Source organism: Rhincodon typus, chromosome 11 (assembly GCF_021869965.1).
Source record: "Rhincodon typus isolate 14 chromosome 11, sRhiTyp1.1, whole genome shotgun sequence".
Taxonomy (NCBI): Eukaryota; Metazoa; Chordata; class Chondrichthyes; order Orectolobiformes; family Rhincodontidae; genus Rhincodon; species Rhincodon typus.
Genome location: NC_063342.1, coordinates 41,526,326 through 41,544,348, shown reverse-complemented (window position 1 = coordinate 41,544,348; position 18,023 = coordinate 41,526,326). Strand labels below are relative to the sequence as shown.

Sequence of the window (18,023 nt, the reverse complement as noted above, 5' to 3'; positions counted from 1 at the left end):
GAGTTGAATTTAATTCATTTAAATAGAGTGTGCCTTGTGCAGTAATGGTTCTTTCAGTCATGAAGTTTTTCCTGGGAGTTGAAATAGTCACTTCAGGAGTTTTACAGAAAATAACAAAGGAAAACCTGTTGGAATTGGCAGACAAGCTGGAGTTGAGTTGCCTTTGTCGATGCAAAGAAGGGGGTTTGGGCTGGTCCATAACAATTGCAATTTCTCTTTACTCTTAAAAGGAATCTCCACATTTTTTACCCCACAAATATCAATGGAATGAATATTTGGGGAAGGAAATTAAATAGATTTCCACAAATCAAAACGCAAAGCTGCAGTAAAGACCATGAAATGTATTTAATTTACTTACTGTTTCAAACGTCAAACTCTATTGATTTCAGTAGGGAAAGTGAAACTGACATTTGAGCAGTGGCTCTATATTTTTCACATGACAATTTCATAGTTGTCACTGTCAGTATACGAAGTTAACGATCTTTCCTGCATATATTATGCATAAAGTTCCAGCAAGTGGTTTGAAACAATTACTGTTCAAGGGCAACTGTCTCTAGCTGCTCAGTGAGACACTCTGACACTAAAAGACCAAAGCCTTCTAAAAGATTTGGTTCAGATTTTGCACAGGAACAATGTAGAAGCTGTTCGTCTTTATGGAGTAAATGGGAGAGTAATTTAATCTTTATCACATTCACAGTTAAGTGTGGAAATCTTATCAAGTAACTTGAATAAAAACCTGGAAGAGGACCTTTTCCAACTAACAACTATAGCAAAACAGTCCCACTCCCATCCCACCCCAGAACATTTCCATCCCGCATCTGGCCAACTGATGAGAAGATGACCAGAATCTCAAACGACAGACTCAGGTCACTTTATTGGACAGTGAACCTGTGCTCCTGTGTGTTTTGGAGACTTGGCAAGCTTTGCATACACCTCAAAACACTGGCAACTACCACCAGTTATGATTTTGCAAAATCCTCCAAATGCAGCGTAAAGAAAATAGTCAAACAGCAAAATTCTCCCAAAGCCAATTTGTTCAACATTGTGATGTGAAATATTCAAAACTAACTCTGCTCAGTGGAACAATTTGTTCACATGCCTGACACCATTTCCTGAGGCAACTGCTTTACTCAGAGCTAAGTTGCAGTAGGCAAGTCCCATAAGAATACTTTAGAAACGTTCTTAAAGATTCTCTGAAGAGATCAAGCAGCCCTGTGATCTGAGAGACCTGACAGACCTTTAGCTTATGACAAGCCAAAATGGAGAAGGCTAATTCAGAAAGGCATCAAACGCAAAGAGGTCTCCTTGGAAACGTGTAGGGGTGAAGTCAAGGTGTTAGAGGGAGTGCACAACCCATCCAAACAACCCATCTGGACAATCTGTTCCAAACGTGGCACAGCATTTATAACAGCCATTTCAGAACCCATCAAGTCGGAACAGAAACAGGTCATCCTCCATCTTGATGGATTCCCAGGAAGGAAAAGGTCTCGACCCTCTCAAATTCTTCACGGGAGTGGTTGTCACTAGCTAGGCCAGCATTTATTGCCTATTTCTAATATTCCTTGAGAAGTGTGATGTAAGGTGTATAATTTATATATTTTGAAACCATTGATTGTAGAATTTGGACTTTGAACCAGTGACGTGTGGTCTATATACACACAGGAATTTAATGATTAACTTGTCAGTTTCTGCACTCATGGTCTTTTTAAAAACCACTATGGTGGTGGTGGTATATTCCTCTCATACTTTCACTTTTCCCTCTATTTTGTTTTCTGTACATTGAATTAAACATTCTAACATACTCTTCCTGGTTGCAATTCTGTGTGCCTCAACAAGGAAACTTCAATCTGGGTAGCTGAAGGGACACATTGCTGTTTGCTTCAGTCACAGGATTCCAGGTTCTTTGTACAGGATCATGAAGTCTGAGTACTGATGATCATAAATTGTCACTCAATTGTCCAATCAAAGTCTGTAGGTAACTGAAAGTGCAAGGAATAGCAACTAATCTTCATTCACAACTGAACACAGATAGTGGACCAATTTTTCCCTCATCTGAACTGAAGTTAGAGGCTCAAGTTCATATAGAACTAAATGTTCAAGTATATTCATAAGCATTGGTGCAGAAAAATTAAATATTTATAAAATACAGTCATCACTTACCAGGTGATTGTGTAGGCATCATTTGTGGTGATGGAGTCACTGTATTATGATAGGACGTAGGCGGCGATGTCAGGGGGTAGGTTGCTGTCCCACTGGATTTGGTAAAAGGCTGAGAGAAACAAGTGTGTATATCGTTTTAAGAATAATGAGTTACCATTCTAGTCTAAAACAGCACCTGAAAACTAATGACAAATCATGCATGGAAGAATTTCTGTACTTCTGACTGCCCAACAATACTCTTCACTGTAGTTGATGCATGGAACAATAAAGGTCAAACAACTTGTGAAGCTTTGATCAGGTCAACTGACGCATATCCTTCCCTCCCCATCATCTTCTCTATTTTGCTATGGAGTCATAACACGCATAACTGGTTGAGAAACAAACTGCAATATTGACAGCCAGATTAGGAATCTCCTTTCATATTCACATGGCTTTCTCACATTTGTGAGAATGAAAGCATTTATATAGTGCTTTGCACACACTTAGGGCAGAATCTTTCATGGTTGAGATATAAATGCTTAGCAGGAAACAAAGAAATTAAAAGAAAGTGATGCAGAAACTCAACAGGTCTGGCAGCATCTGTAGAGAGAAAGAGAATTGCTGTACAGACGCTGCCAGAAATTCTGAGTTTCTCTACCACTTTCTGCTTTTGATTCAGATGTCCACCATCTATTGATCTTTGTTTTAGTTCACTGGAAGAAATTTCCTGCTCTTTATCCAATTGTGTCATGCAATCCTTTATATCCTCCTGACAGGCAGATGAGACCCAAGTTTAATTTTTTACCCAAGAGGCAAATCATCTGACAGTTCAGTACCAGGTTAGTAACACACTTAAGTGTCAGTAGAGATTACGTGCCTAAATCCACTGGGGCTTCAACCTTCAGCATGCTCGTTCAGAGATAAGGGCATTTGGCCAAATTGACATCTTAAGACATGGAAGCATTATTAGGCCATTCAGCTTATTCATTCAATGAGATCATAGCTGATCTGGTAATCCTCAACTCCACTTTCCTACTTTTTCCCTTGTAACCCTCAATTCCCATACTGATTAAAAACCCCTCATACTTGAACATACTTAATGACCAGCCTCAATAGGCCTCTGTGGTCAAGAATTCCACCTATTCACTACCTTCTACCATTTCATCTCTAATACCATACTCTGACATTTTCCCAAATACAGATGGCTCACAGTGACCCGAGATTGCTTCCTTCCCTTTTTAACTAAAAGACATTACATTGGCATTTTTCCAAAAATCTAACGATTCTCACAAAATGAATATCATTCCATCCACCAGCTCTGTGGCTACTTTGTTTAATATCCTGGGGGCCTTATTGGTCTTTAGCCCCATTGGTTTTCCTAGGACCTTCTCCTCTAGTGTTAGTTATTGTATCCATTTCCTCTCCTCCTTCTGTCCCTTAAATACTTAGTCATTTTTGGCATGTTGTTAGTATCTACTGTGATGCAAAGTATTTATTTAACTCCTCTGCCATCTCCTGATTCTCTATTGTTATTTCGCCAGCCTCATCCTCTAAGGGCTCATGTTCACTTTTTATGTATTTAAAGGAACTCTTGCTGCCTGTCATGACATTACTTACAGGTTTACCCTGAAAGTTTATTTTTCTCCCTCTTCCTTAGCTTTATTTTGTCATCTTTTGTTGGTTTTTAAAACTTTCCCAATCCTCTGGCTTACCACTAATCTTTGCCAGATTGTACATTTCTTCCTTTCATTTTGGTGCTATCCTTAACTATTACCCTGATTAACCATGGTTAGCTTATTCCCTAACTAGAATCATTCTTCCTCACTGGAATATGTCCTTGCTGTGAGCCATGAACTAGTTGCTTAAATGTCTACGTTGTTCCTCAAAATCTATGCTGCTAAATCTCTAACCCAGTCCACTCCAGCCGGTTGTGCCTCATTCCTTCATAATTACCCTTTTTTTTTTTTTAAGATTAGCATAGTTGTTTCCAACACAAATATGTTCCTCTCAAACTGAATGCTAAATCCTACCACATTATGGTCACAATTTTTGAGGGGATCTTCTATTCTGAAATTATTTATTAAACCTGCCTCACTACATAGCACCAGATCCAAAATATTCTGATCCCTGGTTGGATCCACTACGTATTGGTAGTGTATAACATGGAAACACGCTTTGGTCCAACTTGCTCATGCCCACCAGATATCTGGAATTAAACCTAATCCCATATGCCAGCATTTGGCCCATATCCCTCTAAACCCTTCCTATTCATATACCCATCCAGATGCCTTTTAAATGTTTGAATTGTACCAGCCTCCACCACTTCCTCTGGCAGCTCATTCCATCCATGCGTGACCCTCTGCATGAAACGTTGTCTCTTAGGTCCCTTTTAAATCTTTCCCCTCTCACCTTAAACCTATGCCCTCTAGTTTTGGACTTGGTTACCCTGGGAAAAGACCTTGGCTGTTCACCCTATCCATGTACCTCATCATTTTTATAAACTTCTATAAGGTTACCCCTCAGCCTCCGACGCTCCAGGGACATAGCCCCAGTGTATTCAGCGAATCCCTATAGCTCAAACATTCCAACCTTGGCAACATCCTTGTAAATCTTTTCTGAACCCTTTCAAGTTTCACAACATCCTTCCTATAGCAGCAAGACCAGAATTGAATGTAGTATTCCAAAAGTGGTCTAATCAATGTTCTGTCCAGCTGCAACATGACCTCCCAACTACTATGCTCAATGCACTGAACAATTAAGGCAACCGTACCAAACCCCTTCTCACTATCCTGTCCACCTGTGACTACTTTCAAGGAACTATGAACCTACACTTCAAGGTCTCTTTGTTCAGCAACGCTCCCAAGGACCTTACCATAAAGTGTAAAAGTCCTGCCCTGATTTGCCTTTCCAAAATACAGCACCTCACATTTATTTAAATTAAACTCCATCTGCCACTCTTTCGCCCACAGGCCCATCTGATCAAGGTCCCCTTGTACTCTGAGGTAGCCTTCTTTGCTGTCCACAACACCACCAATTTTGCTGTCTTCTGCAAACTCACGAATGATACTCCTATGTTCACATCTAAATCCTTCGTAGAAAAGTCAAGAAGCAGCGGACCCAGTACTGATCCTTGTGGCACACCATTGGTCATAGGCCTCCAGTCTGAAAAGCAACCCTCCACCCCCATCCTCTGTCTCCTACCTTCGATCCAGTTCTGTATATAAACAGCTAGTTTTCCCTGTATCCCATGTGATCTAACCTTGCTAACCAGTCTGCCATGCAGAACCTTGTCAAACGCCTTACTGAAGTCCATTTAGATCACGTCCAATGCTCTGCCCTCATCAATCCTCTTCGTTACTTCTTCAAAAAAAAAAAAAAACTGTCCAAACTATACTATGAATTTTCTTCATGGCTTCCTCTGCTAATCTAACTATCCCAATCTACGTAAAGAGTAAATTCACCCATGATCAATGTATTGCTGTTGTTACATCCTTCGAACTCCTAATTCATTCTGTCTCAAAATATAGCTACTGTTAGTACAGGCTACTCCTATCAGTGTATTCCTTCCCTTTTTATTTCTTACCTCCACCCATCTGGATTCTACATCTTCCAATTCAAGATAATTTCTTGCTTTTGTACTTAATCCATTCTGCACCAACAATTCTACCCACAACACAACACTTCCTGTCTGTCATTTTGAAAAATCACATACTCCTGAATATTTATTTCTCAGCTTTAATCTCCCTGTAACCATGTCTCTGTAATGGCTATATGATCATATCCTTTCACCTCTGTTTGTGCTGTTAATTCATCTATTTTGTCCTGAATATTTTCCACGTTCAATTAAAGAGCTAATAATTTTGCTTTTTTGGCATTTTTGCCCTTTCTGACCCTATTTACTGCTGCTTCTCTATGTTTGTACACGCTGCCCATTTCTGTCACACCTGGTTTTCCTTAAAGTGTGACTTAACCTCAACAACCTTAACCAGAAGATTATATATAAGACATCTCAAAGTGCCTAGATCAAAAGCAGCACAAGGAGTCCTGGGAGCAAATAACTTCAACTCAGAAAAAGCTTGAAGAGATGTCACAAAGTTTCCTCAATCGCACACTTGATGGAATACTGAGGCTAAAAGATTACAGATTGAGTTTCTGAATGCGCACAAGTAGTTCATTTCTATGGGACAGCAATTATGGTTCTGTAATAAATTACAGTATATAAGGTATATTGCCAACCAGTCACTCAGGCCAAATACTGGAATATTCATCAGAACTTATGAAACTTTATTCCAGATAAAAACAATCAGAAGCTCTATGAAGGTGACAAACATTGAGAGGTAAGTAGCAGATGTTAACATAAACTTCACGTTGTACCATATATGGTTATGATTTCTGGGTTAACTTTTAACATATCCGGGGGCATTACCCAAGGTACCCTCATTTATATATTCACTAGTCAGTATAGGAATACGAGAAAAGAAGACAAGACCTGAATTTTAAGCAGTAACTCCAGGCCAATTTGCAGACAAAATAAAAACCTGTGACTGAGGTACATCAACCTCAAGAGCCATTTAACATTTCTCAGAACTGTCATGAGGTTGCTTTAATGTCATGCAAAGCAAAAAAGGTAGTCAACCTATTGCTTCTGGAATTTTCTTCCTTCTTGACAACGTGAAGCATACAAAGGTTTGTAGGAGCACTGAAATGGTAACTCAATTTTGAAAACTAGTCTTGCCCAGTTGATTCCTCTCATGACTTATTAGTTGCACACAGAACAAATACAGCAGATTCAAACAACTATTTCACAGTCAAAATCTCAGTCCTGACAGCAGCCATTTGCAAACAATATAGTTAATACTGATGATCATCACTTTCTTGGAAAAGATGCATTTGTTTTTACCTCTTGTACAGAAATCTACTTCCAAAATTTACTTAAAACCATTACATCTCAATAGTTCCTGACATATGGATAATTCCATGATTCAAAAGATTGATACCTGTTGTGGCTGTGACTGAAGCTGAGACATTAATGATTCTATCATGTCTCCACCAATAGGAGATGGTGGGTTATCGTCTTCATTCACTGATCGTCTACGTGCGTCCTGGGTGCTGTCTACAAACATGTTCAAGAACGTCTGGAAAGTATTAAAAGTTTAATGAAATCAATTGCTTCGATTGTATTCCCCAACACACAGACATACTGACTTCTAATAAATATGTTCACATAATACATGTGTTAAAAGCCTTGACTGGATAATGGCAATCTAATGGGAGATTTTTCATTTATCACTGCTGATAACAAATGATTCTGATGGCACCAAGTTTAGGATAAATATTTTTGGTAAATTTGTGGCTAAATCATATCAAAGTTGGTGATAAAACATTGTTGTGGTCATTCAAAACAACAGTTTTGCCACTACCTTGCTCCACCACAAATAGAACAAACATTTGTGCTTAATCCCAACTTCATTTAGGAATTTGCCTTCCATAAAAAGGACGTAATGAAAACAAATTCAAAGCTTTTTAATACAAGATTGAACATAGTAGACACAAAATCAGCTATAAATTCTCAGGTTATTTTCATCTTGAATTCCTTAGGACATGGTCATGAATCCAATCCAAGTTTTGGATGTCGCTAATTTTATGAAGATTAGAACAGCTTGTGGCATTATAACTAACCTTTATAGGTCTGTGAAATTGGATTTTCATTTCCAATCTCATCTGTCCCTCAAAGATAGCCTGCAGAAGACATGCTTCCAGGTTTCTGTCAATGCCATTCTATACTGATGATCAAGAGGAACAATGTTGCTTAATATCACTCATCCGCAACAACTGGATGTTTCAGGAAGAAGGAGTGAATGATTTTTATTTCCAAAGAATTCTCCATTTTACTCAAATTTTATTTGAGTAATATGCAACTTTTTAAAAATATAGAGCCACAACTGATACGGCAGCAAAGTTCACACAAATTTCCAGAACCCTGGAAAATCACATTGTGCACTGGTTGCTCTGTATTCCTGGTAAGTTATAGGTCCTTTGGGTTTAGGTTCAATTAAAAAGATGATTAAGACTTCCAAGTACACCATTTTTAAATATACAATAGATAAGCAAATTGAATTTTTAAAATTTGCCCTAGAATTACTTGCCACTTTATATCAAATGATTTTTAGCCCCAATACTATCTGTGGTATCCTAACTAAAACACACTGCATACTTTGGTTTACATAAACTGGTGTCCTTTTGAAAGTAATTCAACCCTTTGTGTTGTTGGAAATTTTTTTCTCAAATTCTATTGTACTACATAGACACGAGTACGCTATCAGATATTTTCTAATCAACCAGTTCAGAGATGTTATTATACATTTCTGAAGTAGGTCGGATGTGAACCCCAGCCTCTTGGTCCAGAGGTAGGGACACTACTACTGCACCACAAGAGACCTACAAGCTTGGTAAAATGATGTTAATTTAAAATCAGTGGTTTTATGCAATCCAATTAAATATTTCTAAAGAATTACATCAATAACTTCTTTATGGCAATTAATTACAGACCTTTAAGCCTGGAGCTGGATGAAATCCCTCCACGATCTTACTGTTGTCAAAAAGACTGTAAGCACCATCACGAATAGCCACAACACCTCGGCTTCGACAGTATATGTCGATGCAGTACATGTTACGAAAAGCAAGCCTGATGTGTGTGGGTGACTGGGGTAGTATTGAAAAGCACTGATAAGCAGTATTCGTTCGATGCGTGAGACCCAACATTGGCACTGTTGGGAGTTTATTAATAGCATTCAGTGGTGCTTGTGTATCGTACAATATCTATGGAAAAATATACAAAATTGTTTTTATTCTAAAATGGGTTAAATGTAGAATTTGAACAGTTTACATGCACACACAAACATAATATACAGCTGTATTTTATACTAGTCAGCGAGACACAGACTAGGAAGGTTCTAGCAGTAATTTACTGAGCCTAGTTATCCGAAATCCAAATAAACTTGTCCACAATCAACAAAATCATAAACAAAATTATTTTCATTCAATTATTCCTGAACATGATATAAACTATTCTGTGGGTCTTTTTACCCCCATGTCAAATTAGTTATTATATGATACAGATAAATTCAAATAGTAAAGCAAATTTGAAGTATACCGCACATTTCTTTCAATGATTCAGTAAGCAAAATGAGTACTAGATTAGTCATCAGGCAGATTGAAACTAGCTAAGTGCACCTCATGACCTTAATTCATCAAGTTCCACATTCATTAGAATTGGGAAAATTCCAAGAAAGAGAGTTTGCAACCATGTTGATTCTGCAATCATCCCTGCACTAAATGGTACTGAGAAATGTGTTTGGTTTACTTGCAAAGAAACAACAGAGTAAAGAGAACTGATACCAGAATGTAAAACACAGAAGCAGACAGCTTTAATTGAATTAGACCACTCACTTCTAAATTTGTAGATAATACTAAGCAAGGGAGAACAGTGAATTATGAGGCTGATGCTGAGCGACTTCAAAAAGGGACACTGATAAGTTGACCAAATGGGCATATGAAATTAAAATGCAGAGAAACGTGAGGTAATGCATTTTGGTAGAAGAAACACGGAGAGATGATACAGGCTCAATAGTACAACTTTGAGGGGAGTACATGAGCAGAGGAACCTTGGGGTTCACGTGCATATTTCAATGAAGATGGTCAGGCAAGTTGAACAGCTGTTAGAAAGGCCTACAGGATCCTTTGCATGGAGTATAAAAGTTATACCTCCACAAATCATTAGTCAGACCATATTTTGAGTATCATGTTCAGTTTGGGGCACCTTATTTCAGGAAGGATGTTAAAGCCCTGGAGACAGCTCAAAGGAAATTTACCAGAATGATAACAGGAATGAGGGATTTCAGATACAAGAAAAAAAATAGAGAAACTGGGGTTATTCCCCTTGGAGCAGAGAAGATTAAGAGGTGACCTTATTGAGGTGTTCAAAATTAAGAATAATTCTGACAGTGTAAAGAATGATATTCTATCTCCATTCATTGGTATGTCAGTAACTAGGGGTCCCAAGATTATCACGAAGAGAACTAGGAGTGAGATGAGGAGAAAGTTTTTTCACTCAGATTTCTTAGGATTTGGAATGCAATGTCTGTGAGTGGGGTGCAGGCTCCCTCGGAGGTTGCAAAAGAGAGCTGGATATATATTTAAAAGTGATTAATTTAAATGCTTACGGAGACAGGGCTGGAGAATGGGACAAGCTGGGTAGCTCTTCCAGGAACTGCTACAGATACAATAGGTCAAACGGCCACCTTCTATACAGTAAAAGTCTATGATTCTAAGAAAAATAGGCAAAATAAAAGTGGATGTGGAGTTTAAAGTGTTCTTAAAAAAGTTTAAGGACCTTTGATTGATCAATTTACACATACAAGTGAAATACGAGGTGCAAGACAGGTTAGAGCAGCTCATCTTCATTGACATTTCAATTTAAGGCATTACTGTATCATACTTGGTGAAATCACTGAAAAGACACTCCATACAACCAAATTATTGACACAGGGTCAAGAAAATCCAATTCCATTCCAATGGTTTGTCAACACTTTTAAAATCCCTTCTTCAATCCTCTGTTGTAAAAGCAAAAATTTTAATCAGTCAAATATGATCTGCTTTTTGTAAACACTTGTTTTCCTTAATTAATGCAACTGCTCAAAGTATCCGCTCTTTTGTCCGTTGATTATTATTTTCAGAACATTACCACCACTGAAGTTGAAGTGAGCAACCTGCACTAACTAGGAATGCCCTCATACTCAGTATTGAGCAAGGGTGTCACATTTGTCACTTTCCCATCCTCTGGTAGATCTCTATCGAAATAATATTGAAAGATGATAACAAGCCTTTCTGCTAACTTAACAGCCACTTCATTGAGCAACCTGGAAAATATGCTATCAGAGAGATGACATCTTTATTCTAAACACAGCCAGCCTTTCTAATATGTTCTCTCAATTTTCATCTCCTCCCGATGAACTCCACCTTCTATAAATATTTTGTTGGCATCTTCTCCCTTAATAAACAATGATACAAAGCAGTTATTAAGTATTTTAGCTTTATTCTATTCCTCCCAGCATGTATCACCATCGTTAACTCTAACAGGCCCACCTCATCTATTAATATCAACTCCCTGTTTACATTTTTGTTTTTTTTTTTAAATTTAACTATGATGCCTTTCTCATATTTTTTCTTAGCCAATTTTCTTCACATCCCATCTCAACTTCTTTTCACTTGAACATATGAATGAAAAGCAGATGGTCACTCGACCCTTCAGGCTTTCTCCACCATTCAACAAGATCATGGTTGGTTTGATTATGCCACATTGCTTATTACCTTTCAATATCTTGCTTATCAAGAAACTATCCAATGTAACCTTAAAAATATTAAAATATTCAATTTCCACTAACTTTCAAGACAGAAACAGTGTACAAGTGAACTATAAACCTCTAAGAAAAGAGTTCTCTTCCCCATCTGAAATGGGTGGTCCAGTATTTTTAATACAGACGTATCTAGTTCTAGAACATCCTACAAAAGGAGACATCCTTTGAATACATTTGCTTAAGATCTTGAGTTTGAATCAAACTGTCTTTTTCTAAACTCCAACAGATACAAGCTTAGCTTGTCCAACCTTTCCTCAAAGCAACCCATCCATCCCAGGTATTAGTCGAGTGAAACTTCTCCAAATTGATTTTCCAATGCATTTATGTATTTCTTGAAATAAGATGAGCAAAACTATATAGTACTCAAGATATGAATTTACATGTTATATACTAGATATATTGCATCAAATCCAGTAATGTGCCTTCCAAGTTGAATTGAGAACTTACTGATCAACAGAGTTTGCCTGAACAGATTCCAGAAATTGCTCCTCTCCCTTTCCCATTCATCTAACATTACACAGAGTCATAGAGTCGTACAGCACAGGAACAGACCCTTCAGTCCAATTCGCCCATGCCGACCAGATATCTTAAAATAATCTAGTGCCATTTGCCAGCATTTGGCCTATATCCCTCTAAAGCCTTCCTATTCATATTCCCGTCCAGATGCCTTTAAATGTTGTAATTGTACCAGCCTCCACCACTTCCTCTGGCAGCTCGATCCTTACACACACCACCTTCTGCATGAAAAAGGTGCCCCTTAGATGCTTTTAAAATCTTTCTCCTCTCACCTCAAACCTACGCCCTCTAGTTTTGGACTCCACTGCCCTGGGAAAAAGACCTTCGCTACTCACCCTATCTAGGCCAATCATGATTTTATAAACCTCTATAAAGGTCACTCCTCAGCCTCCAACGCTCCAGGTAAAATTGCCCCAGCCTATTCAGCCTCTCCCCATAACTCAAACCCTCCAACCCTGGCAACATCCTTGTAAATCTTTTCTGCAATGTTTCAAGTTTAACAACATTTTTCCTATAGCAGCTAGACCAGAATTGAATGCAGTATTCCTAGCTAATCTTTGCGTGATTCAACTTCCAAAAATGTAATAATGTAGCAATAACATGCATAAAATAGAGACTTTTCTTGCAGAATCACAAAAATACAATACAGCAATCAAAGTTTAGAGTTCAGCAACAGTTACTAATCGGTTCAGTAAAAGTTTGGCTGATGAAGCACGGGCTTGGTTCGTGAATCTCCAAGGTTCCAACGACGTAAAATGCTACAATTCGGAAAACACCAGTGAGACTAAAGCTCCACTTGCCAAAGAAAACAAACAGCAGTGGCTGGCAGAGAGGACAAGGGACGAAATAAAACTAAAGGTGAAAGCAGCCAGAAGTGTTTAAAAAAGAAAGCCTGGTGACATGGAGAGATATAAAAAAACAACCAATAGTGATAAAATAGATTTTAGGAGCTGCAAAAAATGGAATATGAAAATAAATTTTAGGGATATCAGAAAATCATTTTTTTAAACACCATTGCATTAGGAAATAGAGGGCAGCTAAGAGCAATGTGGGTTTCTAAGGTTTTGGAGTAGATTTGTAGCTCGGGTTGTGGGTGTTGTGTTTGGTTGGTTTGTTGTTCCACAGAGGTTTCATTATCATGCTGGGTAACATCCTCAGTGCAGCCTCCGATGAAGCGTCGATGTGTTTTCCCGCCTGGTTTTTAAACTCTGGGTTTTGATAATGGTTATATCATATGTAAAAATAAGGAAGACAGGCATAGTGACAATTACAGCACATCAGCATCTAAAAGTAGAAGTTGACAAGAGCATGCGGGACATTCCAAGGAAACCGAGTCTGGGATGGAGACTCCGCAAAATTCACTGAAGTCAAATAACATTAAAAAAAGGAAGTCTACAATCTAAAGTAGACAGAACTGATTACAAAACAGAATAAGTTGCCAGGTATCTTTAAAACTATTTTTGTTGAAAAGGTATCGATTGCATTCCAAGAGAATATGTTTGAGCAGCAGTTGTGTGCAACTGATGATTAAACCCCCAATCCAAAAAACTACAGACAAAAATAATCACGTGGCAAACCCTGTACTAAATTAATTAGCTCCCCCGCTTATCCAGTAAACTAGGATGAGATTGTTTAAACTTCTACACAGAAATCACCAACAACCTTTTGCTCAGACCAGTCCAACAACTCTATTCAACATTAAGAGAACATGTACCCTCTAGAGCAAAGGACTGGGAAAGTCACGCTTGGGAGGGAAATGTGAGAACATCTCAGTTGCAACTTCCATGACAATCCTCAACACAAAATTACCAAAACAGAGTTTCAAAGTTGCACAAAAATATTAACACTTCTTCCCTCTTTTAAAGAGGCATTCTCATCATTACAAGCTAACCTGAGGCTTTGGGCAACAGATCTATGAGGCAATGGAGAGGTATTTAAAAATGGACAATTTACTGTCTCCATAGAAATCTTTGGCTCTTCCCCACATTAGAATTCATAATGCCACAATTGGGAAAAATCCACAACCTATTACTCCAACATTCAAAATTTATTTTGTCCTTACCGTACACCAAATTGAGCATAAAACACAGCAACTATTATTTAAGTGTTAGGTCTGACAAGGTTAATTGATGAGCAATCAACACCCCAGTGGTTCACATAGACCGCAATAACCCAATTAATCCTCTGCACTTTGCATGGTTGTGCATATATATAAATTCTGCAATAAAATTCTAGAATTCACTTATAAAAATTGGAAACATAATAGCTCACCAAGATTTTATTAAAAACTGTAACTTATGGAAGTACCTGTAGCAACTGAACAACATTTGGTGACTTGTTGAACATTTCTTGAAGTTGATGGAGTATGATGTTATGGCAGTTACTGCAGCCAGAATTCGGCCCGACTGTTCCTAATGAAATGTGGAAACGCTGGTGAGTGGAATTCCACTGGATTGTTATCTGAAACATTTAAAAAAAGCCTTTTTGAAACCACTGTTTCATATGCATCATCTTAAACTTTTGAAGTTTAAAATTTTTGTTTACTTGTAGCCTATTAAACTATATACATATCTTACAGATAATAAAAGGAAGTGAACAGTATTCTGCTTACCGAGCTGCCTTTAGGGGCTCCATAGCATATGACAAGTTTACGGTAATTATAGACACGTATCTCTGAGAAATGATTAAGATGGGGCGGTATTTCTGGAAGGTGAAATGTCAGTAGATTACTTCCTGTCTCTCTGTTGTCAAATAAGAAATAAAAGATTTCATATCATAATTCATACCTGGCAAGGAACGTGCAAAATCTAGAACGCAGTCATAGAGCTTAGCTATGCTATTCAAATCATTCAGGAATGCTTCAACCACCTTTCGACCTCCAACAGGTTCTGATAATAAACTTTCATAAGGCAGATAGACATGACGTGTTGACCCTGGAGAGAAAGTGGAAACAACAGACAGAAATCTATTTGAATTCTTTTTATCATGAACTACCAAATTTCCATGTCAGATATGAAAAGTGTCTTATTAATATTAATATAGAATCTCAACATGCAACAGGAAACTCCCTTTCTAACAGCACTGCGGGTTCACTTACTAAAAATGGCAGTAGTTCAAGGATGCAACTCACCATCACTAGGAATAGACAATAAATGTTGGTCCAGCCAGCAATGCCCACATCCCGTGAATGAATACAAAGAAAATGGAATGCTGGCCTTTATTTCAATGGGAAAGAAGCATAAAAGTAGGGAAGCTTTTCTAAAACTATACAAAGCATAGTTAGACTTGATGGGCTGAATGACCTGTTTCTGCTCATACATCTTATGATCTCACTTGATATACTGCACATTATAATTGAACATATTCATACTGCAGTTTTTCAAAAGGCACAATGATTTTAGATCCACAAAGACTGAAGATATTGGTTACAAACCTTTTTAATACTTTGATTGCAACAATTGATGCTCATATTCATTGTCTGCATATAAAATTTAATTCAATACCAAAACTGGTTGAGACCTATAAAATGCCACTTATGGTGCTTTGACAGGTTCAGTTTTGGTGCAAAGGGTTTTAGCTTTTTACCATTACTGGATTTGAGAAGTGTAAATCTGATTTTGGATACAGAAAACCTTACTCCTCATCACTTTGGTGTCAGCTTGAGCAGAACCATGGACTCAGGTTGTAGTTACACTGAGAAAATATCACACAAAGTGTGACCCCTACTTTGTGGGGTGCTGTAGATTTACGTTGAATGTTCCCAAAGTTAATTTTGCAAATAAAAACTTATTCTATTTTCTTAATGAGGCTTTTAAAAGACAGAAAATGTCAAGCTAAGTAAAAAGAATGTACATTCAATCCCAATTTACTTCTTTGAAAATTTAATTTTAGCTGTTAATAAATATTATACATCTCTTGCAAACAAAAGTACACATATCGGAACACAATTCTACTCATGTAATAACACATTGCTTTGGAATAAGATATTCCATATGCTGTCAAGAGATGTTTTGGAATTCAAAGTAAATTTGTTTTCCATTGGTCTAGTTGTGTATGCAGCAGCTAAAGCATCCTGGATTAATATTTTACATTTTGAACTCCAACATAAATTGATGCTGGAATTTAAACTTTGGGATCTTAAGATGGGAGTCTAGCCTTTGACTTTGAGGATGTAATGTTTTAAAAAAATTTGGGATAAAAATGCTTGCCCTTTCATTTTTTTGATTCTTCATATCCAGGTCATAAGACAATAAATATTAAAAATATATAGCAATAACCTTTCCCCTAATAAGACTTCAACATATGTATCACAGAATACTTATACACTATGGTGACTTAAAATAGTTGTTCGCTAAGTTTATTCACCCAACTTACTTGTTTACAGGATGAGCGTACTGCTGGCTTGGCCTGTGTTTATTGCCCATTCTTAATTGCCTGCTTGATTGGGAATGCATCCACAAACATTCACTCCCCCACTAGTGACACATAACAGTAGTATGGGGGTCTTCAAGATGCACTGCGAAAATTCACAGACTCCTGAAACAGCAGCTGCCAATCTGATGACTACGACCATCTCGAAGCACAACCACAGCAGATACATGAGAATGGCACCACTACCTGCAAATTCACCTCCAATCCATTCAGCATACTGACTTGAAAATATATTGTAGTTCTTTCAATGTTGCTTGGTCATAATCCTGGAACTCCTTTCTTATTGGCATTGTGGGTCTACCAACACCAAATGGTCTTCAGCAGTTTAAGACAACAGCTGACCATCACCTTCTCACGGACAATAAATGCTGGCCCAGCAAGCAAAGCCCACATCCCGTGAATGACTGCGCTGCCATTACAGTCCACGTGCCTTAACACTTTCATTTTAAGAAGCAAACTACCTAGTTTCCATGGCATAGAATAGGGTAACCTGAAATCCTCAACGAACATACATTACTTTCTATTTCATTCTTCATGCTGACATTCTTAAAAAAAAACCTAAAACCTAAAATTGAGAAGTTTTGAAAGCTACACAGATGTGTCAGTTTTAAAACATCCATATTATCCAACCTTGCTCTTTGGCAGAAGTACTATTCAGAGGGCAATTGGCAAATACCAATTCTGCGACCCAGGTCCGATTATTCCTTCCCTGCAATCGGAAAGTGCAATCCAGCAAAGATCGATCTAAGGCCTTCTGTGTCTCCTCACTGACGCTTGTAGATAGAGGAATCCTATGGAAAAAGTAAAACCATTTGTTTAGAAGGAAGTTCTGAAAGGTTTGAGGGATATGGGTCAAGCGCAGGCAGGTAAGACTAGTTCAGTTTGTGAATGAGGTTGGTGTGGACTGGTTGGACCGAAGGCTTTGTTTCCATGCTATATGACTCAATGACCTGGATATGAAGAGTTAAAAAAGTGAAGGGGCAAGGATTTTTATCCCAGCTTTTTTTTTTTAATAAGACATTAAATTCCACAAGTCAAAAGCTAGATTCCTATCTTAAGATCCCAAAGTTTAAATTTCAGCATCAACTTAACAACTTCTAAGCTACTCTTATGAGAAAAAAGGCAGCAAGACAATATTGTTAATTGTTTCATTGCCAAAGGAGTGGAGATATGCTTTTAGACAGTTGATCTCATAATAATTACAATGCATTAATATCTTACGACCAGGTTATCCAGACCAACAAGTCCATACCACTTAATGCTACACAAGAGTCTTCTCCTCCAATTATTTTTCCAATTTCAACAACACACCTTCCTTTTCCCTTCTCTCTTGTGTTTATCTAGCTTCTTCTGGGGGAAGCATAGAGTGCTGCACAAACCAAATGCTAGTTCAGGAACTCGGTCCAATTAGGATTTCAGTAAAGTTTTTACCAACTATAATTCAGATTAACAGTTAAGATCTGGCTCAACTTTAAAACTGCAAAAGAGAGATAGTAGGAACTGCAGATGCTGGAGTCAGAG

The 18,023-nt window shown here is 37.8% G+C and overlaps 1 protein-coding gene across 1 annotated transcript in view; it reads right to left on the bottom strand.

Moving 5' to 3' along the window:
- med14 (mediator complex subunit 14) overlaps nucleotides 1–18,023 on the bottom strand; it is a 110,571-nt gene that overhangs the window by 26,544 nt on the left and 66,004 nt on the right. Inside the window, exons 17-23 of the mRNA XM_020527803.2 lie at nucleotides 17,133–17,293; nucleotides 14,858–15,004; nucleotides 14,683–14,774; nucleotides 14,379–14,531; nucleotides 8,689–8,958; nucleotides 7,137–7,274; nucleotides 2,161–2,269 (exon numbers count right to left, since the gene is read on the bottom strand). Of these exons, the coding sequence (XP_020383392.2) occupies nucleotides 2,161–2,269; nucleotides 7,137–7,274; nucleotides 8,689–8,958; nucleotides 14,379–14,531; nucleotides 14,683–14,774; nucleotides 14,858–15,004; nucleotides 17,133–17,293 (1,070 nt within the window). The remainder of the gene's footprint in view (nucleotides 1–2,160; nucleotides 2,270–7,136; nucleotides 7,275–8,688; nucleotides 8,959–14,378; nucleotides 14,532–14,682; nucleotides 14,775–14,857; nucleotides 15,005–17,132; nucleotides 17,294–18,023) is intronic.